General features: G+C 45.9%; 1 protein-coding gene across 12 annotated transcripts in view; it reads right to left on the bottom strand.

The window, feature by feature from the left end:
- The window catches only part of ARHGEF2 (Rho/Rac guanine nucleotide exchange factor 2), a 55861-nt gene that overhangs the window by 39338 nt on the left and 4247 nt on the right, over positions 1 to 12276 (bottom strand). For 5 of the 12 annotated variants that reach the window (NM_001435059.1, XM_013996963.3, XM_085020228.1 and 2 more), the window contains 2 exon segments: positions 6853 to 6970; positions 8572 to 8867. In NM_001435059.1, coding sequence (NP_001421988.1) covers positions 6853 to 6970; positions 8572 to 8846 — 393 coding nt within the window. In that variant the 5' untranslated portion in view covers positions 8847 to 8867. 12 annotated transcript variants of the gene reach the window in all.

Raw genomic sequence — 12276 nt, 5'->3', positions numbered from 1 at the left:
AATTCCAGAGAAATTGCTATAACTGATTTGAAAAAAGAGTTTAGCAAGATGAATTAATTATATTAATTCAATTCCATTTCTATAAACCAAGAATAATCATAAAATATAATTAAAGCAATTCAAATACAAAATATATAAGGCTCAAAAAGGGAGTTCTCATCGTGGCTCAGCGTGTTAAGAACTCAACTGGTATCCATGAGGATGCCAGTTTGATCCCCGGCCTTGCTCAGTGTGTTGAAGGATCCGGTGTTTCCATGAGCTGTGGAGTAGGTCGAGACACAGCTCAGATCCCATATTGCTGTGGCTGTGGCTTAGCTTTACACCTGCAGCTCTGATTCGCCCCTAGCCTAGGAACGTCCATGTGCCACAAGTATGGCCCTAAAAAGCAGGAAAAAAAAAAAACAAAAAAAACATCTGATGTTGCTGTGGCTGTGGCCTAGGCTGGCAGCTGTAGCTCTGATTGGACCCCTAACCTGGGAACCTCTATATGCCGGAGGTGCGGCCTGCAGCATATGGTAGTTACCAGGCTAGGGGTCAAATCGGAACTACAGCTGCTGGCCTACACCACAGCCACAGCAATTCAGGATCCAGCCAAATCTGTGACCTATACCACAGCTCACGGCCATGCCCGGTCCCCAAACCACTGAGTAAGGCCAGGGATCAAACCTGCATCCTCATGGATACTACTTGGATTCATTTCTGCTATGTCACAATGGGAACTCCAGAAAGTAAGGTTTTTTGTTTTTTTGTTTTTGTTTTTGTTTTTGTTTTGTCTTTTTGCCATTTCTTGGGCTGCTCCCTCGGCATATGGAGGTTCCAAGGCTAGGGGTCTAATCGGAGCTGTAGCCACCGGCCTACGCCAGAGCCACAGCAACGTGGGATCCGAGCCACGTCTGCAACCTACACCACAGCTCACACCAACGCCGGATCGTTAACCCACTGAGCAAGGGCAGGGATCAAACCCACAACCTCATGGTTCCTAGTTGGATTCGTTAACCACTGCGCCACGACGGGAACTCCAGAAAGTAAGTTTTTTAATGAAGCAACTGGGTATTTACATGGGGGAAAAACCAAAACCTTGATTTCTCCCATACATAAGAACATAGGTAAATCACAGAACTAAACATGAAAGCTAAAACTAACAAGCTTTTAAAAGAAAACGCTGGAAGAAAAATCTTCATGTTCTTGGGGTAGGCAAGATTTTTAAACATGATCAACAGCAACAGCCATTTAAAAAAACTGATAAGTTGGACTTCCTCTACATTAAAACTCATCCTTATTAAAATACACTATTAAAGTAAAAATGCAAGTCGAAGACTCAGAGAAGATATTCACAATACCTATGTCTGACAAAGGACTTGAATCCAGAATATATAAATAACTCTTATGAATCAATAAAAAAAAAGACAAGCTCTTTTCAAAAATTGAGAAAAAGACTTGAACAGATATTTCACAAAAGAAGATATTCAAATGGCCAATGAGACTATGAAAAGGTGTCCAACAAAACTTTTCAACAGGGACATGCAAATTAAAACCAGAATAAGATACTTCTAAAACACCCACCAGAATGGCTAAAATTAAAATCTTGACAGTAATAACTTATAATGGAAAAGAATTTGAAAAAGTATATAATATATACACATATTACTGAATTAATTTGCTGTATACCTGAAACCTTGTAAATCAAATACACTTCGATAAAAATTTAAAAAAAATTTAATTTAAAATCTTGACAGGAGATCCTGTTGTGGCTCAGCAGTAACAAACCCAACTAGTATCCATGAGGATGAGGTTCGATTCCTGGCCCCGCTCAGTGGGTTAAGGATCCAGTGTTGCTGTGAGCTGTGGTGTAGGTCATCACAGACACTGCTCAGATCTGGTGTTGCTGTGGCTGTGGTGTAGGCTGGCAGCTGCAGCTCCAATTAGACCTCTAGCCTGGGAGCCTCCATATGCCATGGGTGTGGCCCTAAAAAGGAAAAAAAAAAATCTTGACAAAAGAAGTATAATGTACCTAAGAATAAATCTAATATATATCCACAAACTCTATATGGAAAAAAATGATAAAACTTTATTGAAAGGCATTAAATGGAGACATATACTATTTTTATAGGTAGGAAGAAATAATATCATAAAGATGTCCACTTTCCCTAAATTAATCTTTAGATTCAGTGCAACTCCAATCAAAATCTTGGGTTGTTTTTTTTTTGTTTGTTTGTTTTTTGTCTTTTGTCTTTTCAGGGCCACACCTGGGGCGTATATGGAGGTTCCCAGGCTAGGGGTCTAATCGGAGCTGTAGCTGCCGGCCTACGCCACAGCCACAGCAATGCCAGATCCAAGCCACGTCTGCCACCTACACCACTGCTCATGGCAATGCCAGATCCTTAACCCACTGGGCAAGGCGAGAGATCAAACCCGCATCCTCATGGCTCCTAGTCAGATTCATTTCCGCTGCGCCACACTGGGAACTCCTCAAAGGTTTTTTTAATGCTTAGTTTGTATGTCTTTTATACTTCAATAAATGTGGTTTTTTTGGTTTGGGTTTTTTTAAATTTAAACATGTGGCCACACCTGCAGCATATAGAAGATCCAGGACCAGGGACTGAAGCAGAGACCTTGCCAAGACAACACTGAGAAGTTATGCTGTAGGCAACAAGGGAAGTCCAACGTGTTTTTTTCTTTTTTTCTTTTTTTTTTTTTTTTTTGCTATACCTGTGGCATAAGGAAGTTCCTGGGCCAGGGATCAAACACACACCATGGCATTGACCCAAGCCACAGAAGTGACAACACTGGATCCATAACCCATTGAGCCACTGGGGAACACCAATTAACATGTTATTTTTACTTTATTTTATTTTTTTTATGGCCTCACCCATGGCATATGGATATTCCTAGGGCCAGGGACTGAATCCAAGCTGCAGCTGCAGCAACGCCAGATCCTCTAACCTACTGCCTCAGGCCAGGGTTGAATCCATGCCTCTGCAGCACCCGGAGCCAGTGCATTCAGATTCTTAACCCACTGTGCCAAAGTGAGAACTCCTATATTTAGATAATATATTTATCTTTAAATTAAGACATTCTGTTTCTTTAAAGACACCATAGAAGAAGGAAAAGACAAACTACTCTTTTCAATCTTTGAAAAAAGGTCATTGCAATACATATACCAACAAAGGATTAGTATTCATAATATATAAAGAACACAATCAAAACAATAAAGAAAAATCCCTCAAAGAACCCCCCAGAAAAGTGGGCAACAGACGTAAATAGCAATTTCACAGAAGAAACACAAATGACCAATACACACAGTAAAAAATGCTCAATTGTATTTGTAATAAGGATACATGAAATTAACATCACAATGAGATTTATAACCACTAGATTGGCAAAATTAAGAAATCTGTGACTCCAAATGTTGGAAAGCATGTGGATCAAAGGCAACTCATATATTGCTAATTGGGATAGATACAGTTTGCTATTTTCTTACAAAAATGAACATCTGTGCACTCTATAACCCAACAATTCTACTCCAAAGTATATGCCCTGGAGAAACACTTGCAAATGAGCACCAGAAGATGGCTAAAAGGATGTTATAATGACACTTTTCATAACAGCAAAGAATGGAAATTATCCAAATGCCCATCAACAGAGGAATGGATCGAAAATGAATGAATTAAAACTATCTGCAACACATGGATTAAAAATTAGAAAGAGGAGTTCCCGTCGTGGCGCAGTGGTTAATGAATCTGACTAGGAACCATGAGGTTGTGGGTTCGATCCCTGGCCTTGCTCAGTGGGCTAAGGATCCGGCGTTGCCGTGAGCTGTGGTGTAGGTTGCAGACACGGCTTGGATCCCACATTGCTGTAGCTCTGGCATAGGCTGGCGGCTATAGCTCCGATTAGACCCCTAGCCTGGGAACCTCCACATGCCGCGTGAGCAGCCCTAGAAAAGGCAAAAATACACACACACACACAAAAAGAAAAATTAGAAAGAGACCACTGAGTGAAAATGCAAATTACAGAAATTTTTGTACAATAAAACATTATTGTTTTTAAAGTTGGAAACAAACAAAAAAGAAATACTATGTTATTAGGTAATGCTGTGTGCTAAAACTACTTTTAAAAAAGTAAATGAATGATAGAAGAAAATTCAAGACAGTGATTACCTCTGGTGGGGAGGCAAGGGAATACAGAAGAGAGGAAGATGGAGTTCCCATCGTGGCTCAGTGGTTAACGAATCCGACTAGGAACCATGAGGTTACAGGTTCAATCCCTGACCTTGCTCAGTGGGTTAAGGATCCGGTGTTGCCGTGAGCTGTGGTGTAGGTCCCAGGCACGGCTCGGATCCTGAGTTGCTGTGGCTCTGGTGCAGGCTGGTGGCTACAGCTCCAATTGGACCCCTAGCCTGGGAACCTCCATGTGCCGAGGGAGCGGCCCAAAGAAATAGCAAAAAGACAAAAAAGAAGAAGAGAGGAAGACATAAGATAAATGTAGTGGTGATATTCTAGTTCTTGAGATGGGTCTTTGGTTTATTAGGCAATCATTTAAAAATATTATATTTAAGATAAATGGAAAAACACAATAGAGAGTATTAGCAACTCAGGCAAACTGGAGGGCACAGCCCCCATTTACAGACATCTGAATTTTAGAAAGAGTAAACACCATACTAGTCAAACAAAATAATTTTTTTTTTTTTGTCTTTTAAGGCCACACCTGTGGCATATGGAGATTTCCAGGCTAGGGGTCGAATCAGAGCTACAGTTGCTGGCCTGCACCACAGCCACAGCAACACAGGATCCAAGCCACATCTGCAACCTACACCATGGCTCACGGCAACGCCAGATCCTTAACCCACTGAGCGAGGCCAGGGATCAAACGCAGGTCCGCATGGATGCTAGCTGGGTTTGTTAACCACTGAGCCACAACAGGAACTCCAAACAAAATAAATTTTGAGCTAGACTTGGCTCTTGGACTGTCAGTCTGCAAGCCCCAGTCTGGCTTAATGAATCTCAGACTTTTGGTCTGTGGATTTTGCTGGAGGACTTACATGCACTTGCTACTTCATGAAGAAACAAAACACCCCAAATATATAGACAAGGAGAATTTTAAGGGAAACACATAAAGACTGGGTGAAGAGAAGAGAGGAATCAGAGCAGGAAGGCATAAAAAGAAAAGAAAAAAAAAAAAAAAAACAGTGTAGAAGGCGGGGAAGAAGAAGACATATAACACCAAGAAGGGGAAAGCAGGGAGAAGAGAGAGGTAGAAAAGAAGGAAAGAATACGAAGGAATGGAGGGGAGAAGAAGAGAAAGAAACCGTTATCTCCTGCGTGCTGGCCTCTGTACTGGGCACTTCAACACTTTTTTTTTCATCTAATAATCACATCTTTAAAAGAAAGTTTTTAGTATCCTGATTTTCAGAAAGATGAAACAAATTGTTCAACTAGGAATCAGTGTGACTCCCAAATCCTATTCCTTCTATCATACTGCATTGAAATGGGGGTGAGGGAAGACGTGGAGAGATGCTGATGGAGAATGTGGAAAGGGGGATAAGAGAGGTCCTGCTGCTTCCCTGACAGGCGTTGACAGCCCCTTCCTCTTAGCCTCTCTCCCAAACCACAGGCACTTGAACAGTGAAGCTAGGTGGGTGCTGCTAGCCAGATAGAGGATGTGGTGGAGGGGAGGGAACCTTTAGTCACTGGGCTTGAGACATTTCTGTGTACAGTGGTGCCTCATTATCCCTGGGGGACTGGTTCCAGGATTGCCATGGATACCAAAATCCAAGGATATTCAAGGTCCCTTACATAAGATGACATAATATTTGCACATACCTTATGGGCATCCCATATACTTTAAATCATCTCTAGATTAATTATTATGCCTAGGAGTTCCTGTCGTGGCTCAGAGGTAACAAATCTGACTAGTATCCATGAGGACGCAGGTTTGATCCCTGGCCCTGCTCAGTGGGTTAAGGATCTGGAGTTGCTGTGAGCTGTGGTGTAGGTGGCAGATGCAGCTCGGATCCCATGTTGCTGTGGCTGTGGTATAGGCCAGCAGCTGTAGCTCCAATTTGACCCCTAGACCAGGGACTTCCATATGCTGTGGATGCAGCCCTAAAAAGACAAAAAAAAAAAAAAAAAGAATTAAAAAAAATTATACTTATGCAATGTAAATGCCATGTAAATAATTGTAAACACAATGTTAATGCAAAGTAAATAGTTTACAGCATGTGGCAAATTCAAGTTTTGCTTTTTGGAACTTTCTGTTTTTTGTTGTTGTTTTTTTTTCCCAAATATTTTCTATCCTTGGTTGGTTGAATCTGAGGATGCAGAACCTGTGCACATGGAGGGCTGACTGAACTCAGGCTGAGCAATCTTTATATCCTTTCTCAGTCGATAATCTTATGATTATCTTGTTAGAGGATGATTGCGTTTCAGGGTACCAGGTGCCCAGTTTCATCCTACGAATAATAAGTTCATCTCCAAATCTGAGAAATGGGGGGTCCACTGAAAGAACCAGTTGTAACAAATAGGGGAACAGGGGCCTTTTAATGAGAGAGGAACAGAGATACCCACATCGACACAGAGACACAGACACAGAAAGGATGGAACAGAGAGTCTCACAGCACGACAGAGGCAGGATACCAAGAGTAGAGGACAGAGCATACAGACCCGGGGAAGCAGACAGAGGGGTACAGACACCAGATCCAGATTTGGTCAGATGGAGTCAGAGAGATGCCTGGGGACAGAGAGACCCAGCAGCTGGGAGAACAGAAGAGGCACAGAGTGGTGGCTGGATAGGCAAAGGATCAGGGGAAGGGGAGGAAGGTGGTAGCTTCCATGGGGAGTTGTCTGTCCGTACCACACAGGAGGGTTGGCCTCCTCGGTGCTGCAGTTCCAAAAAGGGGTCCAGTTCCTCTTGGCTCCACTGTAAGGGGTCCTTCTGGGGGCCTTCGCATCCCGATGCCTGAGGTTTGTTCCTGAAACGCACATTGCCATCACTGGCCTCTGAATCCAGCGGCCTGTGACGGGCACCAGGGAGGAACACCGCCTCAGCCCAGCCCTGCTGCTTGCCCCCAGCCCAGCCCTTCCTGTTGGCTCAGGCACAGCCTAGACCCAAACTGGCCTCCCTTCTGGGACTGGGCTTTGGCAAAGCTGTGATGCTGACTGTAGGCAAGGGTGGCCCCTGCTGGTCAAAAGATAGTACTGCCGTCAGAAGAAAGCCAGCATTGTGGGGTGGGCAAGGGCAAGCTGGATTCCCACTCCTTGCCTAGTTTCTGATGCCAATCTTGGCCCCTACTCAGACAAATAGTGTCCCCAGGGTTCCGTTCCTTCTTTACCTAAAAGGGTATAATTAGGGCCTCTAGTGAAAGATGACACCTGGAAGATGCTGAGATACAGCCGGCACTGTGTAAGGGGTACTCAGGGCATCTCTGCCTTTGACCAGCTGCTCTTAGGAAGGTGTGGTGAGTCCTGCGGACAAAGGCTTCTCACCCAGGTTCCCACCTAAGCCACTTCAGGGACAAGAATCCTCTCCCATCACACAGCCCAGCCAGCCCTGCCCAGGAGCTAGAAAAGCTTGGTCTACTCACCAGCATTAAGACAACTTGTCCAAGGGGACCATTGCCAAAGCAGAGAGACAGGGCCCTTCCACGGCTAGCAGGCCCTCTCAGCGACCACTCACACTGAACTCTTCACACTGAGCCCCGGACCTTCTCTTTCTGACTTCCTCTGTCTTTGGGGAAGTGGTCAGCCAGGGATTTTCCAGGAGAGGGGAAGAGCTGGGTCCCTCTCTTCTGGTCTGCCAAGCACATGCAAACCCCTGCACAAGAGCAGCTCTTCCACCATTGCAGGGCCATTCTATGATGTCCAAACATCATGGACCCGCAGGCAGGCAGAAATTTGGGAAAGTGCCAGGTTCAACACTCCAACTCTTTCAAGAAACCTCCCAAAGTTCGCTGGGGCTGTTTCCTCATGTGTGAAATGAGGAGATTGTGCCATACGATCTCCAAGCCCCTTTCAGCTCTAACACTACTATATGTGGAAAGGCGCCACACCTCTCCTGCTCCATTTTCACACACCTTCCTTTGAGACCCGGTAGAAAGGAGGAGCTAGGACCACTAGGGAGGGCCACATTTTGCTTATTTTTTGGGGGGTGGGCTGTACCTGTGGCATATGGAGGTTCCCAGGCCAGGGGTCCAATCGGAGCTACAGCTGCCAGCCTACACCACAGCCACAGAGACACCAGCTCCGAGCCATGTCTGCGACTTACACCACAGCTCACGGCAACGCCGAATCCTTAACCCACTGAGCAAGGCCAGGGATCGAACCTACAACCTCATGGATACTAGTCGGATCCACTTCTGCTGCACCACAATGGGAAGTCTGAAGGCCATATTTTGAAAGGCAGGGTCCATCCTCCCTGGATGGACCAGGGAGGCCCACAACAGGCCTGGGTTCAGATTCTCCAGGGGAGAGACTAGGGGCCCAAGTCACTTCAACTCCTATTGTGCTTTCCAACCCTTTCTCCTAGGTCAAGGACTTGAGGGAAGGAGGGACAGGAGGTCCTCCAGTGGTTTACCTGCTCAGTGAATCCTGGAGCTCCCTGCCTGGTCCCCAACTATGTCTTTTGAAGGGGTCGTAGTTGTGGCTGTGGGCACGGAAAGCCCCCGACCTTCGGAGGGGTACGTCATGGAAACCATCTCCCTCCTTCTTTTTTTCCTCCTCTGCCTCCTCTTCCTCTTCCTCTTCCTCCAGCTGCTCTCTGGACTCTACCACAGACAGGCAACGGCGAGTGTGGCCTTGGGGCACTAGGTCTCCACCTGCGAGGAACACTTCTGGGACGTCTCTGTTCATGGGAGGTACACACAGTCCAGTCTGAATCAAGAAGACAGAGAAGGGTGAGCAGAGTTCTAGAATTCTGGAAACTTGGAACCAGAAAAGTGTCACAGTCAGCCAGGCTGAGATAATCTAGTCACCTCTCCCTAGATCTAGTCACTGAGGCGCAGAACTGGAGGATGGCTGGCTCAAGATCGCACCAGGAATCAGCTGCAGAGCCAAGTCTAGAAGTTTTTTTTTTTTTTTTTCAGGCCCGCACCTGCGGCATATCGAGGTTTCCAGGCTAAGGGCCAAATCCGAGCTGTAGCTGCTGGCCTACACCACAGCAACAGCCACGCCAGTTCTGAGCCACATCTGCTACCTACACCACAGCTCATGGCAACACCAGATCCTTAACCCACTGAGCAAGGCCAGGGATCGAATCCACATCTTCATGGATACTAGTCGGATTTGTTTCTGCTGAGCCACAACCAGAGCTCCCAAAACTTGGGTTTTCTGACTCCCAGTCTAGTGTTCTTTCCAGTACATAATGACATCCTCATTCACTCATTATTATTCCAGTTAAGGGCACCTACATGGCAGAAAAAAAGCCAAGCAAAGAGAAACTGATATTGTTCTTACGCTCAAGGAATTCATTCAAGTGAGTGTGTGTGCACATGTGCGTGTGTGCACATAGATAAAAACACAAATCACAAACGACTGGTCAGAGTTTGCCAAAAGTCACAAGAGATTTCAAAAAAATCCTTCATAGGAGTTGTCTTGTGGCTCAGCAGGTTAAGGATCCAGCGTTGTGCAGCTCAGGTGGCTGCTGTGGCGCAGGTTCGATCCCTGGACTGGGAACTTCTGCATGCCATGAGTGCAGCCAAAAAAGAAAAAGAAGAAAAAAAAGGCTTTGTGCTCCTAAAAGAATGGTGCATATAACCAGTTGGAGAATTCAAAAAAAAGGAAACAGGAGGAAGTAAATAGCCTTTGAGGTGGGCCTGGAAGGGTGGAGTGGTTAGGACTTGGCCACGCTGGAAGGGGAGGAGTCTAGGCAGATAAAGCACCAGGAAGAAAAGGTGCCTGAGTGAGAAAGTATTATGATTTCTTCCTTCTAAGACTCCGGTCATCTGGGAAGTCAGAGAGTCATTCTGACCTCTCCCCATGGAGCAAAGAGAAGGCCTCCAACATCAGCCACATTGAAATTCCTTCTCTCTCTCCCAGTGGGCATGGTTCTCACTGCTCGATACTCTTGGCTGCCATCAGGGCTTGCCTCAGTGTGTCTGAGTCAAAACTCTCAGGAGCTCTTAAAAGTTGAAAATGATAATCTCCACTCCAGAAACAAGTACCAAATACCAGAGTACCAAAGTGGTGGAGGGGCAGGAAGGCAATGCACATCTACAGCCTACCTCTGCACACCCCTTCCAAGGCCCTGTCTCTATAGACCTTCTGCTAGAATGAGTTTCCCAAGCTCCCCTTTGCCCAGGGGAGATGTTGGGAGTTCTCAGGAGGACCAGGAAACAGCAAGCCAGAATCCCCCCCACCCTGGGCTTTTTGTGAGGGTGTCCAGCCTTTCCCAAGTTATTTTACTACTACCTGCACATACGCACTGAGCCCAAGTTGTTGGAAAATTGTTCGTTCCAGCTACTTCTCCCTATCTCATTGCAACCTGTCCACTGCCCCTACTCCATCCAGGACTGCTGAGATGGTACCTGTGCCTGTGTCAACTGCACGCTTGTCTACCACGGGGCGGTGGGGAGGGGAAGGAGTACTCAGGCCTCTGCAGATGGTATTCTGCTGCCCTGCTGGTAGGTCTAAGGACAGAAAAGGAGAGGCCTAGGAAATCAGCCCAGGCCCTCTGCCTATCCATGCATGTAGATGGGACATCTTAGCCAGACACTGGGAGACATCCTCTGTGTCTACAAACTTGGGCCTCGTGCCAGGCGATGTGCTGTCTATAAACAGGATGGGCAGATCTGCAGGAAGCAGGACAGAGCCTAAGGACCACAGCATGGTCCCTGCCAACCGGTGGTCTCCAAAGCTGAGATCTGGGGGCAGGGGAAGGGTGTATTCACAAATAGTATTTTGAGAAGCTGGTGTGGAAGGAGTAGGAACTAGGGGTGCTCACTAGATAAAGAAGAGCAACGGCTGGGAACAGGACAGAAATGGAAAGGCACTGAAGGGACACTGTGAGAATCCTGGGTCTGACATTCAGTGACCTCACAAGAAAAAAATGTTTGAACTACACCTCCTGTTCCCAGCTTCTATCTGCTCTTCCTGCCCCAATTCTGCCTACAGGACTGGATTTGGCAGGATGGATGAAAAGCAGTGAGTGGAAGCCCTTTTCTTCCTCTCCATCCCTGGAGATGCCCCTGGAGATGCTCCACCCCTGGAGATGGTACCCTGCTACCCTGGCCGGTAGACACATTTCTGACGCTGAGACTTTATGTCCTGAGATTTCGCCCTTCTTCCTCCAGCTGAGACTACCTGGAACCTGATCTTTTCTCAGTTACCTACCCTCTTTCTAGTGTCTCTCATGTCACTCATGTCTCTGTCCTCCATGACAATGGAACCTACTAGGCTCCTTCTTCATATCTTTGTTCCATTTCTCAGAAAGTTTGTTCTTTTCTAAATTCCATCTCTTCATGCTACAAGGTCAGTAATTTTCATTCTATCCTTTAAAGAGGTAAGGTTTAGCAAGACTTCCTTGAACCCCCTCCCTTAGATATTTCCTCCTCTGTTTTCTGAAATTCAAGCTGCGGCTTCTCCCCGCCCCACGCAGTTGTGTTCCTTTCCTTGCCCCTCCTTCCTTCCATCAGCTCTCTCTCAGCCCCATCCCATCTTTCCCTAAGCTCCTGAGCTCAGGAAATGGTGCAAGGGAGCAGCCAGGGCTGGGTCTCACACAATGGCTTTATTTAGCTCCCGAATGAGATCACATCATGTCCCATCACTGCTTCCGCTGAGCAGAGATAGGAGATTCTGAAATAGGTCTGGGATCAGACGCCTGAGCTGGGGGCAGGGGAAGGAAAGCAAGAAGGGCTTGAAGTCATTTTACTTATGTTCCTGCCTCTGGATCAGATGGTTTTCCCAATAGACCATCAGTGTCTCCTGCCCCCTCCTCAGAGGGTGTAACTGCCACCAATTGCCCTAGTCATCAATGATTTGTTAGACACTCCACTCGGTGTTGAGATGGGAGCGTACGCTATTTTAATAGAGAAGTATTTCTTATTCAAAACCAAGACCATAAGTTCTTTAAGGTGGTATAATGGCTTTGAAGTTCACCAGATTTGCTAGCTCTGCCAACTTAATAAGCCACATGACCTTGAGAACTTGCTTATTTTTGAGCTGTAGAATCATCTGTAAAATGGGAATGAAATATTACACTGTTAGGATATTGAGAGACTTGGTGATAATGTATGTAATACAATAATATAATTTAACACCATGCTTGGCACATATTAGGTACTTA

This window comes from Sus scrofa, chromosome 4 (genome assembly GCF_054392235.1).
Source record: "Sus scrofa isolate SSC_HxYL_T2T_F1_AM1 chromosome 4, Sscrofa_HxYL_maternal_Yorkshire_Landrace_v2.0, whole genome shotgun sequence".
Classification (NCBI taxonomy): Eukaryota; Metazoa; Chordata; class Mammalia; order Artiodactyla; family Suidae; genus Sus; species Sus scrofa.
This window is presented reverse-complemented; position numbering and strand designations above follow the sequence as displayed.